The following is a 25,692-nucleotide window of genomic DNA, read 5'->3' as shown; positions in this document are numbered from 1 at the left end:
CCCCATCAGCCTGGTCTGCACCGCAATGCAAGGTCCCAGAAGCGAGGGGCAATGTGCAAACCCACTGCACCACCCATTCATTCCTCATCAGAAAACATTCTTCCTTCCCTAAGACCCTGTGACAGCCTGTGTGGTTTGTGTGAAGGTACAATATGGAAATAACCTTCCTTATGTATATTTGAGCTCAAAACTTGGCAACCTTTCTAAGCAACTAAGAGAAAAACATGTAGAAGGGTTTATACCAAAATGGAATCAGATTTCAGTGCTGTGTTGCCTTTAGTGCTCGATCATCCCTCAGTGTTGGGGTCAGTTTCAAGTGTGGTCTTTGCGATGGCTTTCCTGAATAGACAGTTCAGCTTCTGGAGGTCAGACTGCGAAAGAGAGCTTGGCCACAATAAAGTACAAACTTATTTGGCGATATTTGCCTGTACGTTTGCCAGGCGGTAGGACCCAGGGGAGTCCACGACCCGGGGCATTGAGAGTTAATACTGTTCTGCCCGCCTCTCTCTCTGTCTTTCTCTCCTTGAGTCAGCTGTTCAGTTGGAATCACAGACTCCACGGTTTAGGAGTAAAAGCCATCCCCCGCCTCTCCAATTCTACCTTGTATGTGCTTTGTGGAAGTCTCCCCAACAATTGCAGAAGTCATGCCTGTGAGAAGGTGAGCGCATCACTTTGCTGGCTGCGCAGCTTTGATCAGAGCAGAAAACCTTTTTCACTCCCTCCAGAAACTTTTGCTTGTAAATTTCAAAGTCAGTTTCTCTTCATTCCCTGTTGCAGGTGCTGCTTGTGGTGGAAGCCAGCGATCCTCGTTGTTCTGTCTCTCAGTATTCCAGCAGCTTCCCAGGATCCAGGTAAACTCTTGTGTGTGTGTGTGTGTGTGTGTGTGGAGGTGAGGTGTTTGGAATTGTTTAGTCAGCACGCATCAAGTCAGGATGTGCTCTATTTGAGATAAGATTACTAGTTAATCACTTACTGGTAGTTCTGTGTCTTTGCAAGTTTGGGGAGCTGAGTGTCAGCTCAATTTGGTGTTTATGGGGGGGGGGGGGGTTATTTGTTTTTGGCTACAAAAGGAATCTTGGAGGTACTTACACGGCTTGTATTGGTTGAGTGGGGGCGGGGTGTGGGCTAGTGGGGAGTGGGAGGAGGGTTGAGTGAGTCTCAACATGTCCTGGTTATCTTCAGCTGCACAGCTTTCTCGCGGTGCAGTTTAGAAGGCTGTCTGCAGCAGATGGAAAACGTTTTTTTTAAGAAAGCCTGCGAGATAACGGGAATGTGTGTGAGAGTTTTTCTTTTCAAACTGTTTAACTCGGGGCAATTTTTAATCACTAAAATAAAAGCAAAATACTGCGGATGCTGGAAATCTGAAATAAGAAATGCTGGAAATACTCAGCAGGTCTGGCGTGGTTTTTTTTTCAAATTTCCCCAGTGGCTCCCAATTTACATTGCTTTCCATAGAAGTTAACGCAAAAATAGGCCATTCGGCCCCACTGATCTGTGCCGGTCTTTATGCTCCACACGAGCCTCTCATCCACTTATATAGCTTCCCTTTAAATGCTTATATGCACTCCTTGTGTGAGTTCCACACTCTAATCACGCACTGGGTAAAGAGATTTCTCCCATCCTTATTGCATATTAGTGACTATCTTACACTTACAGCCCCCAGTTTTGGACTCCCCCACTTGTAGAGACATTGGGTTGATTTTTCCCACCCCCTGAGTGGAGTGAAGGTGGTGGGATTGGGGGAAGGGAACATGAGAAAAGAACCCCAGTCTGTTCAGTCTTTCCTGATATTTGTAACCTTTCAGTTCTGGTGCCCTCCTTGTAAATCTATTTTTTGCACCTTCTCCGGTGTGCCTATATATATATCCTTTTTACACCCTGCATCTTGTTTGAGTTGTTGGATGCTCAGCTGTGTTTACTACACCACTAAGGTTTCTGCTGCTAATCAGCACTGTATAATTTGTCATTGGTTTGGAAATCCCTCTACTGTTTCATTTGCCAAGACCCAAAAGGAAGGGTCATTGATTCAGCTTGAAACTGTGCAGTAGATCTCCTGTGAGCTGACTAGCGTGCAGGACAGGTGTGTGAATTTTTATATTTGATGGCCTGTTAATGAAGTGGCCCAGGGATGATCTGTGAAGACATGCATTTACATAGCGCCTTTCATGACTTCAGGACATCCCAAAGTGCTTTGCAGCCAATGAAGTACTTCCTGAAGCGTAGTCACTGTTGTAATGTAAGAAATGCGGCAGCCAAGTTGTGCACAGCAAGCTCCCACAAACTAAATAATTACCAGATAATCTGTTTTGGTGATGTTGGTTGAGGGATAAATATTGGCCAGGACACTGGGGAGATCGCCCCTGCTCTTCAAAATATGCCATGGGATCTTTTTGTATCCACTTGTGAGGGCAGATGTGGCCTCTTAGTTATGTGTGGAGGGCAGCCCTCTCAGGTGGACATAAAGGATAAACTATTCGAGCAAGACCAGGAGAGTTCTCCCTGGTGTCCTGGCCGATTTGTATCACTCAACCACCATCACTAAAACAGATAATCTGGGCATTTATTTCATTGCTGTTTTGTGAGCTCTTGCTTTGCAAAAATTGGTTGCCATTTCTGCCTACACGACAGTGGCACTTAACACTTGAAAATGCTTCACTGGTTGCAAAGTGCTTTGCGTTGTCGTGAGGAATTGAAAGATGTTCTCGAAATGCAGGCTCTTTGTTGATGGAGGAATAATTTCTCACAGTCTTTAAGGTCTGGTGGTTGACTATGGAGTGGTATTGACTGTCTGAGCTGATCCGTAGTGAAGAATATTGTGGGGGTGGGAGGAGGAACAGGCCTACCTGTCACATTATGAAGCTCATGTGTCGTAGAAGTAGCTTGCCTGTTAGAAAGTCATGGTAGATGTGATCTCTGAGCATTCCCGGGCTTCAGATTTGATCATTGGGTGAGGTTTCTAGAGCTGGTGGGCTTGAAGTGTACGTGGCACATACCAGATGTTGGCAGTGAGAGTCTCGGTCTGAAACTTGTGTTCTAATACAGGTGTAGATGGTATGATTTGTGACTAGGAGAGGAATTGGCTGTTGCCTGTATGGTTATCTGGTAGATTAGGGTGATTATGCAGATTCAAAAATAATGGCACATAGACACACACGCACCTTTTCCACAAAGTTGGTTATACAACAACAACATGCATTTATGTTGCACCTTCAAAGTCATAAAATATCCCAAGGTACTTCACAGGAGACTAATCAGGCAATTTGATGCTGGGCTGTTTAAGGGAATATTAGGACAGGTGACCCAAAGCTTGGTCCAAGAGGTAGGTTTCAAGGAACATCTTAAAGGAGGAGAGGTAGAGAGCTTTAGGGAGGGAATTCCAGAGTGTAGGGCCTAGGCAACTGAAGGCACAACTGCCAATGATGGAGCAACGGAAGTTGTGAGTGCACAAGACTGCTGAATTGGAGGAACACAGATACCTCTGAGGGTTTACAAGGCTGGAAGAGGTTAGAGAGATAGGATGAGGTGAGGCCATGGAAGGATTTGAAGATGAGGATGTGAATGGGAGCCAATGTGGGGATGGTGGGTGAATAGGACTTGGTGCGAGTTAGGATACAGCACAGCAGAGTTTTGGATGAACTCAGGTTACACTGGGTGCAGACCCTGTGTGTAAGTGCAAACCAAAGACTTGTGTTCAACTGTCAGGCATACATAAGCTCCTTGTCAAAAGATCTGGTTGGGTTTATGTTAGAAAGTGGCCTTCTCCACACTCTGAATTCAGTCGTCTGTATGTATTGGCATAAAGATCATGTGTACAGTGGCTGACGGGTTAATGGTTGTTGGAGATGAAATTGGAGCACTGAATTGAGAATATTGGCTTTTAATATCACAAAATTACTGGAGATATGCAGGCGTCAGAAACTGGTTTGATTTTCTTCATGAAGCACAGTACTTAATGACTTAAATAGCGCTTTTTTTAATGGAACGGTGACTTTTTGGCAATTTTGGGGTTTGTCGGGTAGTATTTCACATTGTAAAATTAATCTGAAATCCTTCTGGAAATTTCTCATTGTAGTAAATGGAATGTTCAATTTCTGTGGTGCTTAGTCTCAAATATTTCACATAGTGGATGACTTGTGGAGTGCAATGACTGTCGTAGGACAGTGATTGCATTTTGTTGGCCCCGTATGTTTATATAAACATCTTTATACAGTTTTGGATGCTTTTTGCTAGTGGGGAAGGAGGTTGTAGGTAATTGAAGGCTAATACTAATATCTCTTGTTATATTCCAGGAAACCAGGTGGTGAAGGATAGAACTGGAGCCAATCTTTACACATTTAAAAAACTTACTTAGAGTTACACATTACGAACATGCACCTCCAAACTCAACCAACGCAGTTTCTGTCTGTTCCTTTGCATAAGGGCATAGTGAATCCCTAGTTAATAGCCATCACCTACCTAAAATTAAATACAATTGACACCTCTAAATGTTGCCTGGCTGTGAAATGTGGTTGTGGTTGTAATTGGTAAGGTTTCAATCATGCTTATCTTCCCCTGCTCCTCCCCTCCTCCCCGTAGAAGTGTTTGTGTATATTAAGGAAGAGTTGCATTTTCTAGACAGTTTGCCTTTCACAATGTCTCCAGGTGCTTTACAGCCAATAAAGTACCTTTGAAGTGTAGTCACTGTTGTAAAGTAGAATATGCAGCAGCCAATTTGTGCATAGCAAGCTCCCACGAACAGCAATGCAATAATGACCAGATAATCTGTTTTGGTGATTTTGGTTGAGGGATAAATATTGGCCAGGGGAGAAGTTCCCCACTCTTCTACAAACTAGTGCCATGGGAATTTTTATGTCTGCCTGAGAGAGCAGACGGGGCCTTAGTTTAACATGTCATTCGAAAGACAGCACCTCCGATGTACTGTAGTGGGAGTTCCAGCCTGCATTATGTGCTAATGTCTCTGGAGTGGGACTTGAACCCACGATTTCTGGTCTCAGAGGGAAGAGTGCAGTCACTGAGCCAATGCCTCTGTATAAGCATGTTTGGAAGCTGAAGTTTATCCCATTGTTAACCCAGGATGGACTGAGATGAAATATTCCACAGTTAAATATTCTCCCCGTAACGTGTATATTTATCACTGTACATGTTTGGTTTAAATGTCCTGATTTTGAAGAAACTTCTCCGCTGTAGTCCATCTCTGAATCTCTCTGTCTCGCTGCTCCTTTTACGTACCTTTTAAAAGAAAAACTCTCTGAAAGCTATCACTAGGATCTTAATTTTGGTCGGGTCATCAAACTCATCTTCTGTGAGCTGATATTGTTATGGCCTCCTTTGCATGGCTAGTGAGTTAAAGGCTCTGCTTAAAACATGTGGCTAGTGAGGATTGTTCTGTTTTGGCACTTACCATTGGCAGCTACGCCTTCAGCTGTCTCAGCCCTAAGCTCTAAAATTGCCTCCTTAAACCCGTCTGCCACTCTCCTCTCCTTTAAGAAGCTCTTTAAAACCTAACTCATTGACCAAGGTCCCCTCCTAATATCTCCATTTATATAACTCTCTGTCAAATTTTGTCTGAAGACGTTCCTATGAGGTTAAAAGTACATAGAAATGCAGGTTGTTGCATTGGCTGAGAGTGGGAACTGGACAGGGCTGCACATTGGTATGTGTGATGCTAAGACTTGTGAGCAATGGCCATTTGCCTTGTGCCTTTCTTCCTCACCCCCCCCCCGATGTCTTGGGTATTGTAGTGCTGGCTCGCGAACTAAGGCTGTGCTCTAAATGGGGTATTATAGTAAGCCTGGGAGTAAAAGCTGTTCTCATTGAATGTCACCTCATTAGAGGATTGGTATGCAGAAGGCTGTATTAGCTGACCTCTCCTTATCAGTTCAGTCTGGGTTACCCTTGGAGATGGAGCAAATCCTTTTGAATGAGGGTGGAGATATGTCCTGACTTGCACTGAGAGGGATTATGGCAGAATTTCTTAAACATCATAATTCAAAGTTCTCCAGATCTTCAGGAGGTTGGGAGGGATTAAGTGTGGCTAAAAGCAATGCTGTAGGGGCATAATACAGTAAGTTTTAGCATAATCATGGAAAAGGACAAAGATGAAATAGGAGGAGCAAAAGTTTGAAATTGGGGGAAGGCAAATTTTACGAAACTGAGCAGTGACCTGGTGAAAGTGGACTGGATACAGCCACTTGAAGGAAAATCAGTGGCAAAACAGTGGGAGGCATTCAAAAGTGAGATACTGCAGGCACAGTGTAGGCATGTCCCCACTAAGATAAAGGGTGGTACTGCCAAATCTAGAGCACCCTGGTTATCTAGAAGCTTACAGGGTAAGTTCAAGCAGAAAAAGAAAGCTTATGACGATCACAAAAATCTTAATACTTTAGAAAGCAGTGTAGAAAATGCAGGAGTGAAGTAAAAAAAGAAAATTAGAATAGCAAAGAGAGGACATTAAAAATTATTGGCAGGTAAAATCAAGGAAAACCCGAAGATGTTTTATCAGTACATTAAGAGCAAGGGGATAACCAAGCAAAGTGTAGGGCCTATCAGAGATGTACAAGGGAACTTATGCATGGATGCAGAAGATGTGGGCAGGATTCTTAATGAGTTTTTTGTCTCTATTTTCATAAAGGAGAGGGATGATGCAGACATTGTAGTTAAAGAGGAGGAGTGTGAAATATTGGATACGATAAGCATAATGTGAAAGGAAGTACTAGAGATCTGACATCCTTGAAATTGGATAAATCGCCAGGGTCGGATGGATTGCATCCCAGATTGTTAAAGGAAGCCAGGGAGGAAATAGGGGATGCGCTGAGGATCATCTTCAAATCCTCACTAGCTACAGGTGAGGTACCAGACAATTGGAGGTCTGCTAACATTGTACCATTCTTTAAAAAGGGTGCGAGGGGTAGGCCAAATAATTATAGGCCGGTCAGTCTGACCTTGGAGGTGGGTAAATTGTTAGAATCTTTTCTGAGGGACAGGATAAACTGCCACTTAGAAAGACACTGATTAATCAGGGATAGTCAGCATGGACTTGTTAAGGGAAGGTTGTGTCTTACTAACTTAATTGAGTTTTTTGAGGAAGTAACAAGAAGGATTGATGAGGGTCGTGCAGTGGATGTGGTTTACATGGATTTTAGTAAGGCATTTGACAAGGTCCCACATGGCAGACTGGTCAGTAAAATGAAAGCCCATGGGATACAGAGGAATGTGGCAGGTTGGATCCAAAATTGGCTCAGGGACAGGAAACAAAGTAGTCGACGGATGTGTTGGGTTCCTTACTGTTTGTGGCATATATTAATGATTTGGAATTAAATGTGGGAGGCATGATTGGGAAATTTGCTGATGACACAAAAATTGACCGTGCAGTTAATAGTGAAGAGGAAAGCTGTGGACTCCACAACGATATCAATGGTTTGGTTGAGTGGGTGGAAAAGTGGCAAATTGAGTTTAATCCAGATAAGTGTGAGGTAATGCATTTGGGGCGGGCAAGTAAAGCGAGGGAATACACAATAAATGGGAGAATATTGAGAGGGATAGAAGAAGTGAGAAACCTTGGAGTGCCTGTCCACAGGTCTCTGAAGGTGACAGGACAGGTAGCTAGAGTGGTGAAGAAAGCATATGGAATGCTTTCCTTTATTGGTCGAGGTATAGAATACAAAAGCAGGGATGTAATGCTGAAACTGTATAAAACGCTGTTTAGGCCGCAGTTGGAATATTGTGTACAGTTCTGGTCACCACATTACAGAAAGGACATAATTGCTCTGGAGAGAGTACAGAGGAGGTATACAAGAATGTTGCCAGGGCTTGAAAGTTGCAGCTATGAGGAAAGATTGGATAGGCTAGGGTTGTTTTCCTTAGAACAGAGGAGGCTGAGGGATGACTTAATAGAGGTGTACAAAATTCTGAGGGGCCTAGATAGAGTGGACTGGAGGACCTGTTTCCCCCCCTGCGGAGAGGTCAATTACCAGGGGGCACGGATTTACGGTGATTGGTAGAAGGATTAGAGGGGACATGAGGAAAACCTTTTTCACGCAGAGGGTGGTGGGTGTCTGGAATTCACTGCCAGGATCGGTGGTGGAGGCAGAAACCCTCAATTCTTTTAAAAGGTACCTGGACATGTACTTGAGGTGCTGTAACCAGCAAGGCTATGGACCAGGCACTGGAAGGTGGGATTAGATTGGGAGGCTAGTTTTTTGCAGCTGGCACGAACACGACGGGCTGAATGGCCTCCTTCTGCGCCGTAATTTTTCCATGGTTCCTTCTGTGGTTGTATTCATCGAGTCACCTTGTATGAAAAAAACTTTTAAAAGGGCCACGTTCCGGTTAACCTGTTTTTCAAAGCCAGTAAAAGCGCATGTATGCATTGTTCCATTTAATGGTCTCCATCTTTACAAACCGATTTACTCCCATCAACAATAGGCCTTTAGCATCTACAATTCAAGTAATTTCAGCCATCAAAGTATGCAGATTAAAAGAGCCAAATCATTGACCATGGATTAAAGCTCTGTATGGGCAACTGTTCAAGTCAGAGTGACCTTAATCTTACAACACTGCTCCTTTTAAGTTTGCAGACCCAGCTGCGAATGCGGTAAGCTTGGTGCAGATGTGTACATGATTGTTCATGATAAGGTGATTTAAAAAAAAAAGACCTTCGCACATCCCCATATTGTGAAAGGGAGTTGGAGGCGGTTTGTCAAAAATGGGTGTGGGCCCCAAATGTCCATTAAAACTTAGCCAAGTGCAGTGGTTGGACTGTGTCACCCTGGTGGGGCCCACTATAGTTGGAAACCATGATAACAACTTGAATTTATATAGCACCTTTAACATAGTAAAATGTCCCAAGGTGCTTCACGGGAGCATTATCATACAGAAAACTGACACTGAGCCACATAAGGAGCTATTAGGACAGCTGACCAAAAGCTTGGTGGAAGAGGTAGGGTTTAAGGAGCATCTTGAAGTAGAGGAAAGAGGTAGGGAGGTTTTAGAAGGGAATTCCAGTGCTTTGGGATCTTGGCAGCTGAAGGGACAAGTGCAAATGGTGGAATGAAGGAAATTGGGGGATGTACAAGAGGTCAGAATTGGAGGAATGTGTAGATCTTGAAAGGTTATAGAGGTACGGAGGGGTGAGGTCTTGGAGGGATTTGAAAAGCAGGATGAGAATTTTAAATTTGAGTCGTTGTTGGACTGGGAGCCAATGCAGGTCAATGAGCACAGGGGGCTGGGTGAAGTACCACCTCTGTGCTAGAGCAGTGTTACACTGACATCTATTAACAAGATTCTTGAACACAATACAATACAAGGCTTTGCTCAATCAGCAATTCTTTTCAACAATTTGACATTACTCAGAAGTACAGGTTATAGCAAAATGGTGGAATGGTGAAATAATGGAAAGTGCCAAACTGAATCTAGCAAATGCTTGTTTATGATATAAACTCGTTGGTACTACACTAAATAATTTATTCTTCATTTTTGCACATGTGCAACCTTAAAAGATGTACAAGTTGTTTGTGTAACTCACTTTATCAAAAAAATGCCATGTTCAGCTTTGTCTCCCCTCCCGTGTTCCCAGCAGAACATTCTTCACGAAATGGAAAAAGCTGAAATATTTCAACCTTATCGGCAGATATGTCAGAACCTGGGTTGACAGGAGATTGAGACTGCAATTAAAAGCCTCTCCTCTGTGAATGAAGCTTCTGAAGGCTGCAGATGAAAATTCCTGACTTCTTTTGCTAGAACCCGTCTGCTTGTTGTAGCTGGGTGGTCAGATAAGGACATTGACAGCTTAAATCTGTCAGGGGCCTCCTATCTGTATTCTGCTTTGTGTGCGTGTATGCATATATTCCAGCTTTTTTACCTCCTTGCAGCTGTGAATTCTGAACTAACTTTATAAACATACAACCTCAAAATACACCAACAACTTTTAATATCTAAAAGGGCAGTTTGTATCACTACTGTGCCCTGGGTGTCAGCTGTAGCTCAGAGGGTAGTGCACCCTCCTTTTGGGTCTAGAAGATGATGGGTTCAAGTCCCACTCCAGAGTCTTGAGCACAAAATCTTGACTGAAACTCTACTGCAGTTTTAAGGGAGTGCTGCACTGTTGGTGCTGTCTTTTGATTGAGATGTTGAACTGAGTCGCAGCCTGATCCTCAGGTGGCAATATTTTGCAGAAGAGCAGGGCAACATTCATCCCTCCACCAACACCACAAATACTCCACTGCTCTTCTTCGAACGAATGCCACGGGATCTCTTGCGTCCACCTGAGAAGGGTGGACAGTGCAGCCCAGTGTTTGGTCAACAGTGAAGAAGGTTGAGGGTTTGACTTCAACTAAATGGCTTGGCCATGTGAGCCGCATGGAAGATGGCAGGATCCCCAAAGACACATTGTACAGCGAGCTCGCCACTGGTATCAGACCCACCGGCCGTCCATGTCTCCGTTATAAAGACGTCTGCAAACGCGACATGAAATCGTGTGACATTGATCACAAGTCGTGGGAGTCAGTTGCCAGCATTCGCCAGAGCTGGCGGGCAGCCATAAAGACAGGGCTAAATTGTGGCGAGTCGAAGAGACTTAGTAGTTGGCAGGAAAAAGGACAGAGGCGCAAGGGGAGAGCCAACTGTGCAACAGCCCCAACAAACAAATTTCTCTGCAGCACCTGTGGAAGAGCCTGTCACTCCAGAATTGGCCTTTATAGCCACTCCAGGCGCTGCTTCACAAACCACTGACCACCTCCAGGCGCGTATCCATTGTCTCTCGAGATAAGGAGGCCCAAAAGAAAAAGAAATGGTAGATTGCTGATCAGAATCATGGTCAGCTGGATGGACCTGACCTAGGAATGCAGGTTTTAGAGATCACTTGTGTGTGTCTGCTGCTGCTGCCGGGAGCAGAGTGTTGATCTGTGGAAATTGCTGGATAGGTTGGGTGAACTACGGTCTATCTGACTAGGGAGTTCCTTGATGCCTTGTCTTTGTTCAGGAATCTGTTTGAAGTGCTCCAGCAGCATTTCTGCACTAAAATAAACCATAGCAAGAATCAACGTGCAGTTTACATGTTGCAAGAAAAAAAAGGGCTCCGGTTTGGAGCTATGTAACTGTACTGTAGTGTTCTCATGTTAACTGAAAAGGCCCTTTTCAATTTCCAATCAACAATATTAACAACTTGGGTTTATATAGTGCCTTTACCATAGTGAACTGTCCAAGGTACGTCACAGGAGCATTATCAGAGTGAATTTGATAGTAGAGGTGATTCGAAGGAGACATTGGAGCAGATGGAAAAAGTGGTAGGGTTTAAGGGGCATCTTAAAAGGAGGAGTGCAAGGTGAAGAGGTTGAGGGAGGATATTCCAGAGCTTTGGGCCTGGCCAGCTAAAGATCTGGCCTCCAATGGAAATGGGGGATAGACGAGAGCCCAGAGTTGGAGGAAAGCCAAGTTCTCAGAGTTGTAGGGCTGGAGGAGTTTAGAGAGATAGGAAGTAATTTGACCACAAGGATGAGAATCTTAAATTTGACCTTGATGGACCAGAAGCAAATGTAGGTCAGCGAGGACATGGCTGATGGCTGCATGCCTGTTAAATGTGACTAAAAGCTGTTGGGAGGACATCTGTGGCTCCTTTTAATTCTTGATGCCTCTCAGACTGCTGGTGGGAGATCCTCATGTCTGTGCAAGTCATTCATTACATAAGGTACAGTCACTGCTGGAAAATTTCCTCTAATTGCAACTCGTAACCTCATCCTCTGCGTACTAGTTTCAACTTGATTCCAATTGGAAAGGGAACCTTCCTCTCGTTGATTAGGAGACCGAGGTTCACTGAAGGAATTGCTATGACTGACCACCGCTGGCCCAGAGTTGGCAGTACAGATAACAAACAACAAAGAACAAAGAACAGTACAGCACAGGAACAGGCCATTCGACCCTCCAAGCCTGCGGTTGATCCTCCAAATCATTTATATATACTACAAAGAGCAAAGGTCCCAGCACTGATCCCTGCGGAACACCACTAGTCACAGCCCTCCATTCAGAAAAGCACCCTTCCACTGCTACCCTCTGTCTTCTATGACCGAGCCAGTTCTGTATCCATCTTGCCAGCTCACCTCTGATCCCGTGTGACTTCACCTTTTGTACCAGTCTGCCATTAGTGACCTTGTCAAAGGCTTTACTGAAGTCCATATAGACAACATCCACTGCCCTTCCTTCATCAATCATCTTTGTCATTTCCTCAAAAAACTCAATCAAATTAGTGAGACACGACCTCCCCTTCACAAAACCATGCTGCCTCTCGCTAATAAGTGCGTTTGTTTCCAAATGGGAGTAAATCCTGTCCCGAAGAATCCTCTCTAATAATTTCCCAACCACTGATGTAAGACTCGCTGGCCTATAATTTCCTGGATTGTAATTGTAACCATTCCCCAGTGTTTTAGTGGAATTTGGTGTAGGGTCAGTACTTGAATAGAGGTCATCGAGCTGATTCTTTCACAAGGCGAGAGCACCATGAACTCTGCTGTTCCTGAATGGAATGTAAACATTCTTCCTCAGTTATATGTGGAAAAAAGTTGACTCCACCCTCTGAAAACTTTAGCTCATCCGATATTCTGCTGCTATCCTAACTCACACCAAGTCTTGTTCGCAGTCCAGCAACGCGTCAGATTTTAAAATTCTCTTCCAAATTTTCAAGTCTCTCCAGGGCCTCTCTCTCTCTGCAATCTCTTCTAACCCTAGAAAATCTCCAATCTCTGCTATTCTCCAATCCTGGCCTCTTGTGCATCCCTGATTTTCAGCGTTCCACCATTGGCAGCCGTGCCTTCAGCTGCTGAGGCCCTAACCTCAGGACTTCCCTCCCTAAACCTCCCCACCTCTACCTGCTCTCTCCTCCTTTAAGACCCTCCATTACACTACATTAAAGGTGCTATACAAATGCAAGTTGCCGTTGTTAGTTAATTACTGGTCACAGCTCAGCTCAACCTTTTCTTCCCTGTCGTTCACTGACCTATAGGGTAAGAATCAGGAGCAGGAACAGTTTTCTCTTTACATTTTCTTTCCCCTTCCCGACCCAGGGGATGCTGAGCATCACCTAACACCATTGTAGTAGAATTCAGCTAACTGAGCCAGGATTGACCTGGCATCTCCGTGCTCTCTCCAGCTTAAATGCAATGGACATCATCATTGGGTCACTGGAGCTGCTGATCTGTCTTTCCCTTTGAAATTGGCTCTTCACTTGATGTGGGGCAGTTACCATTCCAAATCCGATAATACCCAAAAGGAGAGAAGTAGGCAGCCATGCAGTCCAAAGCACCTGTTTGTTAGGCAGGGGTGAGTTGCAGGGTTTTGTCCTCAGGTGAAACTATAAACACTTGCATTCACGTTGCGCCTTTAACATATTAAAACATGCAAAAGGGCTTCACAGGAGTGTAATCAAGCAAATTTTGACACCGATCCACATAATGAGCTATTGGGACTGGTGACCAAAAGTTGGTCAAAGAAGCCGGTTTTAAGGAGCGTCTTTAAAAGAGGAGAGAGGTGGACAGGTTGAGATGGGGAATTCCAGAACTTGGTGCCTGGACAGCTGGAGGCACAGCTGCCAATGTCAAGTGATGAAACAGTTGGAACAACCCATACTTGGCCCGTGCCTTGGGAGTTAATTATTCTGGTTGCACTGCAAGCTTGTTTTATATTAGCAAGTGTTATCGGTCACCATAAATTGAGAAAAGCCACTTAGATGAGACGTCTGGGAACTGCTGGCATCTGTAGAACAGTATCCACAATGAGTGGCTGCCTTGAGGGGAACTGAAACAGTCAACTTAGGGGGCAGGGAGTATTGCTTATATTTTAATAGAAAAAATATTACAAGAGATAAGCTGTCAGGGAGAGCACGAGCTGAGTGGAATCCAGTGCATCCAAGAGATAGGAAGTCAGGAATTGGAGGTAGATGCTACCTCCTCTGGTGTGTGAGCAGGAGCTATTTCAACCCTTGGCATCAGGTGATGTTACCCATCTGTCTGTGGTTACCATTGTACAATGCCCTGGTCAAACTTGTCACCAATTTTTAAAAGGCCCAGAGTGATCTTCTGGTCTGGCTTCAATCATTTAAAAGGTTCGGATAACAATTTCACAGATTTAGTTCCCCAAATTGGCCTAGGGTTTTTTAATCTGGGTTTTCGCCTCTCCCAGGAGGACACATGGTGTTGATTGGAGAGTGTATATATTGTGATGCACAAGGCATCGCAATTGTGTGGGACAGACTGGATGGATCAGAGGCTCTTTTCCTGTCCGTCATTGTTCATATGTTCATAAGAAACAGAATGCTAGATGTTTGTCTCAATCACGTGACAGAAAATTCCGAAGACTTGAGGGGTTTTCAAAATAACATGATAGGACAGATGGTGCTGTAGAGGGGTGGTCTTTGAAAAGAGCGGTCTTTTCTGTTCTTCTGTTCATTTGGGTGATGTAAAGCTGGGACAAAAATCTGTATTGTTGTGTTTTAAAGATGTCATCACATTCAGGATCTTTATGCTGGGTCCAAGGTCACTTCGGTCACTCACTGAAAAGCAGCGGGAGTGTCGACTTCAAGATGGTCTGCTTGTTTAGCGACACTGCATTCTTCTTCTGTAAACTACTTCACAAATGTTGCTTTAACGTGTGTGTTCCCCCTATCGAAACCATACATAATGCGACCTAAGTACCCATAAAAGCTTGACCTGCAAAGAGAATTTGCTTTGAAGCTGTCCTATACTTCACAAAGCAATGGAGTGAAATCAACACTCTTCATAGAATGGAAACAGTGCTGGCAAATTATCAGAGCATTGCTATTACTGAAAAGGAAACTTAGGAAAGCCTTTTTTTTGCCAGTGTCATCCAATAGTAGCAAAAAGCATTACAGTAAGTGTCCTGGGCCACCAGAAAAATCATAAATAACTGCACAATAGAATGATATTGCACACAATAATTAAATCATAATACAGTTGTGCTCTTCGGTGCCCACTGATCTCGATGGCCTTGAGAGTGTAATGTTGGGCATTGCGTACTACTTCTCCAGGGCTACCAAGCTCATAGCAAAGAGGCAAGCAGCCAGACTGATTGCTCCATGGGCCCTGCCCGTCCTGGACCGACAAATTGCTGCTTGAGCCAGGCCCATGAGAAGATCCTCAGACTTAGCTGCCTCCTTCTGCACTGGGTGCCCAAAGGTAAAAGCATGGGGCTAACATGTAACCAAAAGTGGAGGAGTATCACTTTCATGCAGCTATACAGGGGCCACAGTCTCTTGTACGTACATTCAGCTGGGCCATGGCTCCTCTGGGCCTCAGAAATTAGACATTATCCAAGGAATCCTTTGTTGATTTTTTTGGAAAATGTGACTGAGTACCTGAAGGTGTTGCAGAAAAAGGGTTAACATATAAGCAGCTGTATTGTTGATAGTATCTCTGCATCTACCCTATTTCCTCTGGTGGGGGAGTCCCGAACAACCTTAAAATTAGAGCTAGGTCATTCAAGAGTGATGTCAGGAAGCACTCTTCACACAAAGGGCAGCAGAAATCTGGAACTCTGTCTCTCAAAAAAAACTGTTGAGGCTAGGGGTTAATTGAAAATTTCAAAATTGAAATTGGTAGATTTTTCTTGGGTAAAGTTTTGTTTAGTTTAGTTTAGAGATACAGCACTGAAACAGGCCCTTCGGCCCACCGAGTCTGTGCCGACCATCAACCACCCATTTATACTAATCCTACACTAATCCCATATTCCTACCACATCCCCACCTGTCCCTATATTTCCCTACCACCTACCTATACTAGGGGCAACTTATAATGGCCAATTTACCTACCAACCTGCAAGTCTTTGGCATGTGGGAGGAAACCGGCGCACCCGGAGGAAACCCACGCAGACACAGGGAGAACTTGCAAATAAAGGTATTAAGGCTATAGGACCTAGGCAGTTAGATGGAGTTGAAAAACAGATCAGCCATGATCTAATTAAACGGCGGAACAGGCTAGAGGGGCTGAATAACCTCCACCTCTTCCTATAACCCATTTGGGCAATTTGCTGATTTGTGTCCCAGGAAGAGTGACCTTTCTGCATTGGATCCCCATGTCTACACTGCTGGAAGCAACCCTCTTTATTCAAACGAGGGTTGCCAAAATCTGTTTGGTTGTACTTGTTCCTGGGGGTTTCATCACATGATCACCTGCCTCCAACCACCTGGCCCCCACACTCCCACCATTGGCCACTCTACGTGCCCATCCAGAGTTGACGACTTTCCCCACCAATTGGAAAGGAAACGGACTCTTCATTACCCGACTGGATAATTGACTCTGTTAAACTGTCTTTTTTCCAATCTCCAATATTTCTATACTCAATAACTGAAAAATATTCAATGAAAATAAAAAAGAACACTTTGTTTAATGCCACTGAGATTTTTACCCTGTGTTGTGGAATTTTATCTCTAATTCCTGTTGGCTCCAGGACAGTCCTGCAGGGTTTGTAACTCTAGTCCCAATGCCTGAATTACAAACCGCTGAAGTTTGTGGGTCTACAATTTTGCCGTTGACGGGGAGAAAGGGGCCCAGCTTCAGCACTGCAAGGATAAGAGGGCGGCTCAGGGACCTGGCTCTATTGCCACCTGAGATCCAGAAAGTTTGCGGTAAACACAGTTTCTTACCCGTCTGGCTGAGCTATAGAGAGAACAGTGATTGAACTTGTATTTCTGTGGTGCTATTCATGACCTTCAGTGCCAAAGTGCTTTAGAACCAGTGAAGTAGTTTTGAAGTGTAGTCACCATAAAATACAAGGTAACCAATTTGCACACAGCAAGTTCCCACAAACAGCAATGTGGTGATGTTTTTCTTTAGTGATTATGGTTAAGTATAAGTATTGGCCAGGACACTTCAAAAATACTTCTTCCCAGTGCTTTATACCCAACAAACTCTCCTGCTCTCCTTAAATAGTGCCATGGGATCTTTTACATCTGCTTGAGAGGGTAGATAGGGCCTTGGTTTAACATCTCATCTGAAAGATAGTACCTTCAACAGTGCAGCACTCCCTCAGCATTGCACCGGCGTGTTAACCTGGATTTTCTGCTCGAGTCTATCGAGTGGGACTTGAACCCACAACCTTCTAACTCGGGCAAGTATGCTACCCACTGAGCCATGGTAAACTCATAAAGAAATGATTACAATCTGATTGTTTACAAGTGTTGTTTCGAACACAGAGCAGAGTGCTGTCCTAACATTGCTTTTGACCTCACTTCTCCTGTGCAAAGTTAGAAAGCTGACAAGAATTATTAAATTGTGAAGCATCCTTTTAAAAAAAAAACCCAAGTCAGCCCTTTTATGTAACCTTGTGGCCGAAACCAACTGGTCGTCTCCCGAAGGAATTGATGGAAAATGCTTCAAATTCTTAGGAGCAAAAGGGCGAAAGAGAAATGGAATCCCTGGGGGACGCAGCAATTTGGAGGTTACATTTAAACTGTCAATCTTTACTGATGATTCTTTTTAGTGGGATCTGAAAGGACTCCCGACTACAATGACCCTGTTCATCTGCCTGTGCGTGTTCTGTGCGTCTATTAATGAGATGGTCCAGCTAACCAGGCTGAATCTATAGAATTCGTGAATAATGGGATTCCAAAACTCCCAACCTCAGGACAACTTTTTCAAGTGTTGCGGTCGCACAAGAAAACTGGAATCTGCAGCAAAACTCATTTGAGTAATATTTCTCCGTGAATCTCCTGCCCAGTGGGAAAAGAAATAGGCTTTGTCTGGAATCGTTCTGGTGTCCTTGCAGTAAATGGGAGGTGTGTGCTTTGCAAATCAGTATCGACTCAAATTAGACTGTGCATAGGCTTCCAAGATTATCAAAACAGGGAAACATTTCATTCTTTTCCACAGTTGTGACTTGCGGTGAGCTACCTGTCCATCTACTGCTACTTTTCCCTAGTGGTCAAACTTGGCACACAAGCCCATGTGCTGTGTGTTGCGAAACTATTTGACCATGAGCGTGAGGCCTCATGACCCAGCTTGATGTCTACAGGGACCCATTTTTCAGTTCATGCAAGCACTGTCTGATCCAATCTACATGTTGTTGGCTAAGCAAATTAAGTAAGACAACAGAAAGCTCCCCTCCCCCCCCCCCCCCCCCCCCCCCCATCACCAAATCTCCAATCATCAACATCCTGGAGGTTACAATTAACAGGAAGCTGAGCTGGACCAGCCATAACAGCATTGACTATAAGAGCAGAAGAGAGGCTGGGTGTGCTGGAATGAGTAGCTCACCTGACCCTTCAAAGCCTCTCCATCATCTACAAGATTCAAGGCAGGAGGGTCTGTCAGAAGCAACTGCAGCAACACTGAAGAAGCTCAACCACATCTAGGATGGAGCAGTTTGCTTGATTTAATTTTTTATTCGTTCATGGGATGTGGGTGTCACTGGCCAGGCCAGCATTTATTGCCCATCCCTAACTGCCCTTGAGAAGGTGGTGGTGAGCTGCCTTCTTGAACTGCTACAGTCCTTGGGGTGTTGGTACACCCACAGTGCTGTTAGGAAGGGAGTTCCAGTATTTTGACCCAGCGACAGTGAAGGAACAGTGATATAGTTCCAAGTCAGGATGATGTGTGGCTTGGAGGGGAACCTGCAGGTGGTGGTGGTCCCATACGTCCGCTGCCCTTGTCCTTCTAGGGGGTAGGGGTTGTGGGTTTGGAAAGTGCTGCTTGGTGAGTGGCTGCAGCGCATCTTGTATATGGCACACACTGCTGCCGCTATGTGACAGTGGTGGAGGGAGTGACTCCAACCAGCGGTGAGTTTTTTCCCCTGATTCCCATTGATTCCAGTTTTGCTAGGGCTCCTTGATGCCATACTCAGTCAAATGCTGCTTTGATGTCAAGGGCAGTTGCTCTCAACTCACCTCTGGAGTTCAGCTCTTTTGTTCATGTTTGGACCAAGGTTGTAATGAGGTCGGGAGCCGAGTGGCCCTGGCGGTACCCAAACTGAGCGTCACTGAGCAGGTTGTTGTTGAGTAAGTGCCGCTTGATAACACTGTCAACAACCCCTTCCGTCACTTTGCTGCTGATGGAGGGTAGACTGATAGGACGGTAATTGGCTGGGTTGGATTGTCCTACTTTTTGTGTACAGGGCATACCTGGACAATTTTCCACATTGTCGGGTAGATGCCACTGTTGTAGCTATACTGGAACTGCTTGGCTAGGGGCGTGGCAAGTTCTGGAGCACAGGTCTTCAGTACCATTACTGGAATGTTGTCAGGGCCCATAGCCTTTGCAGTATCCAGTGCCTTCAGCTGTTTCTTGATATCACCTGGAGTGAATCAGATTGGCTGAAGATAGATGCAAATGCTTCAGCCCTGTCTTTGCAGTGATGTGCTGGGCTCCCCCATCATTGAGGATGGGGATATTTGTGGAGCCTCCTCCTCCTCCTGTCAGTTGTTTAATTGTCCACCACCATTCATGACTGGATGTGTCAGGACTGCAGAGCTTGGATCTGATCCATTGGTTGTGGGATCGCTTCACCCTGTCTATTGCTGGATTCTGTGTTCACTGTCTCCCGTGTGACCTCTACCATCAGTAAAAACAAGAGCAGCAATATTGTGAGAAGACCATGGTCTGCAAATTCTTCTGCAAGTCACACCCATCTTTCACCATCACTGGATCAGGATCCAGGAAGTCCCCACCTACCTGCTTTGTTGGAGCATCATCACCACACAGACTGCAGCAGTTCAAGGAGCAGACTCGAGGGCAGCCAGGGATGGGCAATAAATGCAGCCTTGCCAGCAATGCCCACATCCTAAGCTGTGCACTGTGCAGATATTAAAACTTCCGATTGCAGAACTGTTTGGAATAGCTGTATAGATTAGCCCCAGGCTGCTGGAAGTGTGGACCTTACCCTGTTAAGTGCAGAATCCCACAGCCCTGGAGAAACAGGTTAAGCAGTGCACATGCAAACTGGCATATGCAAATTTTTCTTCAAATGTAGTGTCGTCTTTTTGTATTTTGGATAGTTTCCCTATAATTTCAGGCAGAACCTACAAAGAACCCTAAGGGAATAGTGCTGAACAGAGCAGGGAATCCCGAAGAGTCAGCCCCTGAAGTAATCAAGGATGAGAGACTGCAGTTATGTGGAGAGACTGGAGAAGCTGAGATTGTTCTCCCGAGAGCAGAGAAGGTTAAGGGGAAATTTAATAGAGGTTTTCAAATCATGAGGGGTTTTGCTAACGTAAATAAGGAGAAACTGTTTCCACTGCAGAAGTGTTGGTAACCAGAAGACACCGATAATTGGCAAAAAGATTTAGAGGAGAGATGAAAATTTTTTTTAAACAGCAAGTTGTTCAGATCTGGATTGGACTGTCTGAAGGGGTGGTGGAAGAAAAGTCAAAAATAACTTTCCAAAGGGAAAGAGTAGGGGAGTGGGATTAATTGGATAGCTCTTTGAAAGAGCCGGCACAGGCATGATGGGCCAAATGCCCACTCCCTGTGTTGTCATTTTGATCCTAACCACTAAAATGTCTTCTTCTCTGCCCTGGACCTCTGATCTTCTCATTTGTATATGTTTCAAACTTGTGCCGACTTGCAAAAACCCATATTCGTTGTAGCCACTCCTTCCTCCATCTCCTAGATGGTTGTGAGTTGCATGTTACTACATTGTCTGATACTGATGCATACAGATTGGGAAAGTCCAGGTTTCATGTCTGGTCCAATAAGCACAGACTAACCTGTACTTAGTAGCTCTGGGGCTCAGGAAAGGATAAACTCGCTCAAGGTCCCTTCTGTTCAGCAGTCTGTGCTGGAGGATGGCTAAATGGATGTTGGGTAAGAAAAGACCAGCATCGCCTGTTGATGGTCCTCCTTTGCAGAAAAGGCCATTGGCAATTTTCTATTGAGATACCTGAGGCTGAAAAAAGACCACTTCAGGAGAGAAGTGTCAGAGCAGGGGGCTGCAGACAGCATCAGAACCCTGAAGGACAATTCATCGATTGCCCTCCATCTGAGAGGGCAGACAGGGCCTCAGTTTAACATCCCATTGAAAGACGACATCTCCAACAGTGCAGCGCTCCTTCAGTACTGCACTGGAGTGTCAACCTCGATCAGAGGTTCTCAAACTGGAGTCTGTGGATCCCTGGGGGCCTGTAGAGACTTTGCAGGGGGTCCGTGATGTAGATTACACCGAGCGAGGCTGGTCTTAGGAGTGGGTGTCCGGAGGCAGGCTGGGTGCAAGCTAGGAGGTGGGAGTGGAGTGCAGTCGCCACATATGCAGCACAGAGCTGGCTGGCTGTCTCACCTCGGGGCACAGCACACATGGAAAGCAACACGAAGATTGCTATATCTGTCTGTAAATACCTGTTTTCTTAAAAGAATTATTAAATCACTCTTTTACATGTAGCACTTTCACATTATATAGCATTGTAATTTAGGAGGGGGGTCTGTGATTAATAATCCATTTTAAAAGGGGTCCTTCAACCAAAAAAATTTTGAGAATCACTGGACTAGATTATGTGCTGAAGTTTATTGAGTGAGACTTGATCCCACAACAAAGGCTGTCCTTTTGTGTATATGAGGTTACAGGTGCCTTCAACTAAAAATGAATTGTGTTTTTGTTGCTCTTATTTTTTTAAAAAATGTTTTGGGTTAACTTCAAAACGATATGTACTGACTAAACTGAATCTTTTAACTTTTTATTTATAATTCTGGTGCTGTGCCAAGACCAGAAGAAGCTGAGGTTTAAATCGTAGTCGGAAGCTACCTTTATGTGTTTTAGAAACCTTTTTGAAGCTCGCTTCAAAGCCGATGTCAAGGCAGCCGTGGGGTTTACGTACAGATCTGCGCTGCTTTGATATCTGTTGAAGTGAATATTACTGGAAATGAGTGTGACTGTGCCAAGGGTTTCGGTCCCTCGTACTCTCATCGTAAATGGATGGGTTTCCAGTGAATTGCTGGAATACATAACTGTTCCATCAGAATCTGCTCAACTCCGTTTACAGTAAATAATTTTGTTATCTATAAACTGTAAATCAGTTTCTGTTTTGATCTCTCCTCTCTTCCTACAGCAACTAAACTTCAAAAGTTGATTGGCAGTGAACACTTTGAGACCTCCGGTATCGTGAAAACGCTATATAAATGCAAGTCTTTCTTTTCCTCTCCTCCTACTGTGGCTCAGTGGGTAGTGTTCTTGCTGCTGCATTAGAAGGTTGTGGGTTCAAGTCCCACTCTAGAGATTTGAGTATAATGCTGAGAGTATTTTTCAGTTAAGACGTTAAGCTGAAGCCCTGACTCCTCTTCATGTGGAAGTTAAAGATCCCACAGTGCTATTTCAAAGGAGAGCAGGGGCATTCTCCCTGCTGTCATGGACAATGTGTATTGCTCAACCAACATCACCAGAAAAAGACAGCGTTACACTGCACCTGTTGTTTCCATGGCACGACAACCCAGTGCAACACATGACAGTAGTTAGATCTCCCATCCTTTCATGTTACCATCTCACTTCCTTGCTGCAAACAGGCACCAATAGGCCTGTAGAGAGAAAGATAAGTGGAAGACTTGCATATATATAGCGCCTTTCAAGGCCTGAGGACGACGCAAAGCGCTTTATGGCCAATGAAGTAGTTTTGAAGTGTAGTCACTGTTGTAATGTAGGAAATGTGGCAGTCAATTTGTGCACAGCAAGCTCCCACAAACAGCAATGTGATGATGACCAGATGATCTGTTAGTTGAGAGATAAATATTGGCCAGGACACCAGGGAGAGCACTCTGCTCTTCTTTGAATTGTGCTGTGGGACCTTTTTATGCCCACCTGAGAGGGCAGACAGGGTCTCAGTTTCACATCTCATCCAAGAGACAGTACCTCCAACACTGCAGCACTCCCTTAGTACTGCACTGGCTTGCTAGCCTCGATTTTGTGCGCAACTCTCTGGTGTAGAACTTGAACTCACAACCTTTTGCCTCAGAGGCAAGAGTTCTACCCATTGAGCCACAGCTGGCACCTAAACTATGAGCAAAAGTTTATACAAGCCTCCCCAAAGAAAAACCTGGGAGCGACTGAGTCATATGCAGAGGAAATTGCTTAGACGGGTAAAGAATTTTATAGCTGCAAGCTATAGGTACGTGTGAAGACAAGCCAGGGTGTTTAGTGTCAGATATCAACTACTTTTATTCTGCTTTTGAACACCTTGCCATAGCGAGAGAGATTCTCGCTGAACAGGTTCATTCTGCCTGTGGCAGGGCCGTCACTTCAACACTCCCTTCCCCCAACCCTAACCCTAACCTTGAGGTGCCTGACTGCTTCAGATTGCTGTAGCCCCTTTTTGTCTCCCCTTTTTTCTTTGCTTCCCATAAAGGTTTCTCTTGATGCACTCATCTTTAAATTCACCATATTGCTGTTGTTCATTCAACCCACATTTAAGCTGGCCATGAAGAGCATGGATCTGATTGTTGGCTGTGGCTCATGTGAGAGCCCCCCACCTCAGAGTCAGATGGTCATAGGTAAATATCCCACTCCAGAGACTTGAGCACAAAAATATAGACTGACACTCCAGTGTAGTACTGAAGGAGTGCTGCACTGCTGGAGGTGCTGACTTTCAGATGAGGTGTTAAATCGAGGTCCCATCTGCCCTCTCAGGTGGACGTAAAATATTCCATAGTACTGCTTTGTAGAAGAGCTGGAGCATTCTCCCCAGTGTCCTGGTAAATATTTATCCTTCAACTAACACCACTAAAACACATTGTCTGGTTGTTATCACATTGCTGTTTGTGGGAGCTTACTGTATACAAATTGGTTACTGCGTTTCCTACATAATAACAGTGACTACACTTCAGAAGAAGTATTTCATTGAATGTGTAGCACTTTGCAACGTCCTGAGTTTGTGAAAAGGCGTTAAATAAATGCAAGTCTCAGCTTTCCAGCGAGGCAGACAGCAAGTCCATTACGAAAGGGCAAGATAGCGAAGTGAGAGATTTGCAGCAGCTCACAAACCGTTAACATCTGGAATTAAGTTGCTAACCGCATGCTACATTGGAATCAGGAATTTCACAAATTGCAGATCAAAATGGCCAATTTGCAGTGCTTTGTACTGCAGCAGCAAGACCCTTAATTTAGCGAGTTTGTTCCAGATGATAACAAATGATTTAACTCATACTTTGCACAAAGATTCCTGTATGTCTAACACACACTGGTGTATGGATTAAGGTAGGCCAAGATTGTTGACTGCATTTTGTCCAGGCAGTGTTAAGATGTGAAGCAGCCCACTGACTTATCCTCGTCATAAATTATTTAGGGAGAGGCTGGGACACTGGAATTCAGGTATTTTCTTATCTTTACCACAGTCTCAACACGGTCCATTTCAGTCAGATGCTGCGCAATACAGGAATGTCGCGGTCTCATGATTTGCAGCATGTGTTTTCCACTGGCTCCAATGCTTTATATCTGATCACATGACTTCTCCAAATGTTAGTGCATTTATCTTTTATATAATTTTTGGGTCTACGGCATTTGAGTATTTTTGCTTGTAGTTTTTTTTTTTTTGCAGCAGCTGTTGTCCAATAGGCTCTAAGAACCAGGAGGCCTCCTGTGAGCAGGCGAAGAGGGGGAAACTGATGGGGGGAGGGGGGTGGAAAGAGGGGGAAACCAGGAAGGGGGTGATGGTGAAAGAGGGGGGAGGAGTGGGAGAGTGAAGGTTGGGGAGCGATTCAGTGACAAGAAACCAGAGGTTTCTGATTCCACCCATATGTCCTTTACTGAAATTGCAGCGATAACTAATAGTAATATTGGTAAAACTCAGATTCCTCTCATGACCAACAGTGAGTATTACTGCTGTTTGAGAGGATAGAACCAGTTACATAGACTAATAGTGCAACACCCCAATATCCTACACGTAACTAGTAATAATCCATTAGAAATTCATCCTGAAACTACAGCCAGTATTTTCCTTTAGCAGACAAGCTCCTCAGTCAATGTCACTTTTGCTCTGTCTGATCTCTCTCTTTATCTCCTTGGACTCTGGTTTGGAGTCGTGTTCTGCGTGAAAGTGGCAATTCTGAACTGGGAATCTCAATCTCAGCTGATCTGTAGTTGGCTTTCACACGTTCAAACAGTCCAGCAGAGACCCACCTGAGCCCAACTGAAAGATTGCACAAAGGGCAGCAGGCTCAGTGCTTGAGGTATTTCTAACAGGGCACATCATCCTAAACTCAGCTCAGCACTCACCATTCCATACCTTCCCTGGGCTCAGACTCCATAAAGGAAAGTTTTCATAGACATAACAGTACAGAGGAGGCCATTCGGTCTCAGGGGCTGGGGCTGTCTCCTGTAATCCCATTGTAACTCTTTCCCCCCCCCCCCCTTCCCAGATTCCTCCTTTTTCAAATAAATAAATAGGCACACATATATATTCCATTCCCTTTTAAATGAGGTTTTAGTCTGTATCTCAATTGCCATGTGTGGGTGCAGTACCCCACAGTCCAGTAGCCATTATTTCAAGAGCTTTACTCCTCCTTTTCCTCTTTTTCTTGCAGTGAGAATCTCTGTTTTCCATTCACTCATTCCTCATTCACCCAACAAAGGAAATAATCATCCTTTATTTACCCATAGTAAGGTTCCCAGATTTCACCCCCTCCCCTATACTGTCTGCTCCTCTCTCGGGGCTACTCCCACTCACCACCCTGCCGCTACTGCTCCAGCTCCAGCTCCGTGCCAAGTTCTAGTCCCCATGCC

At 44.6% G+C, this 25,692-nt stretch overlaps 1 protein-coding gene across 2 annotated transcripts in view; it reads left to right on the top strand.

Moving 5' to 3' along the window:
• Positions 1-521: 521 nt before the first annotated feature.
• LOC137372280 (collagen alpha-1(XVIII) chain-like) overlaps positions 522-25,692 on the top strand; it is a 345,709-nt gene continuing 320,538 nt past the window's right edge. Inside the window, exons 1-3 of one of the 2 annotated variants that reach the window (XM_068036015.1) lie at positions 522-658; positions 778-851; positions 22,034-22,105. In XM_068036015.1, the coding sequence (XP_067892116.1) occupies positions 606-658; positions 778-851; positions 22,034-22,105 (199 nt within the window). In that variant the 5' untranslated portion in view covers positions 522-605. The remainder of the gene's footprint in view (positions 659-777; positions 852-22,033; positions 22,106-25,692) is intronic. The other variant, XM_068036016.1, reaches the window with a different exon arrangement.

Source organism: Heterodontus francisci, chromosome 7, assembly GCF_036365525.1.
Source record: "Heterodontus francisci isolate sHetFra1 chromosome 7, sHetFra1.hap1, whole genome shotgun sequence".
NCBI lineage: Eukaryota > Metazoa > Chordata > Chondrichthyes > Heterodontiformes > Heterodontidae > Heterodontus > Heterodontus francisci.
This window is presented reverse-complemented; position numbering and strand designations above follow the sequence as displayed.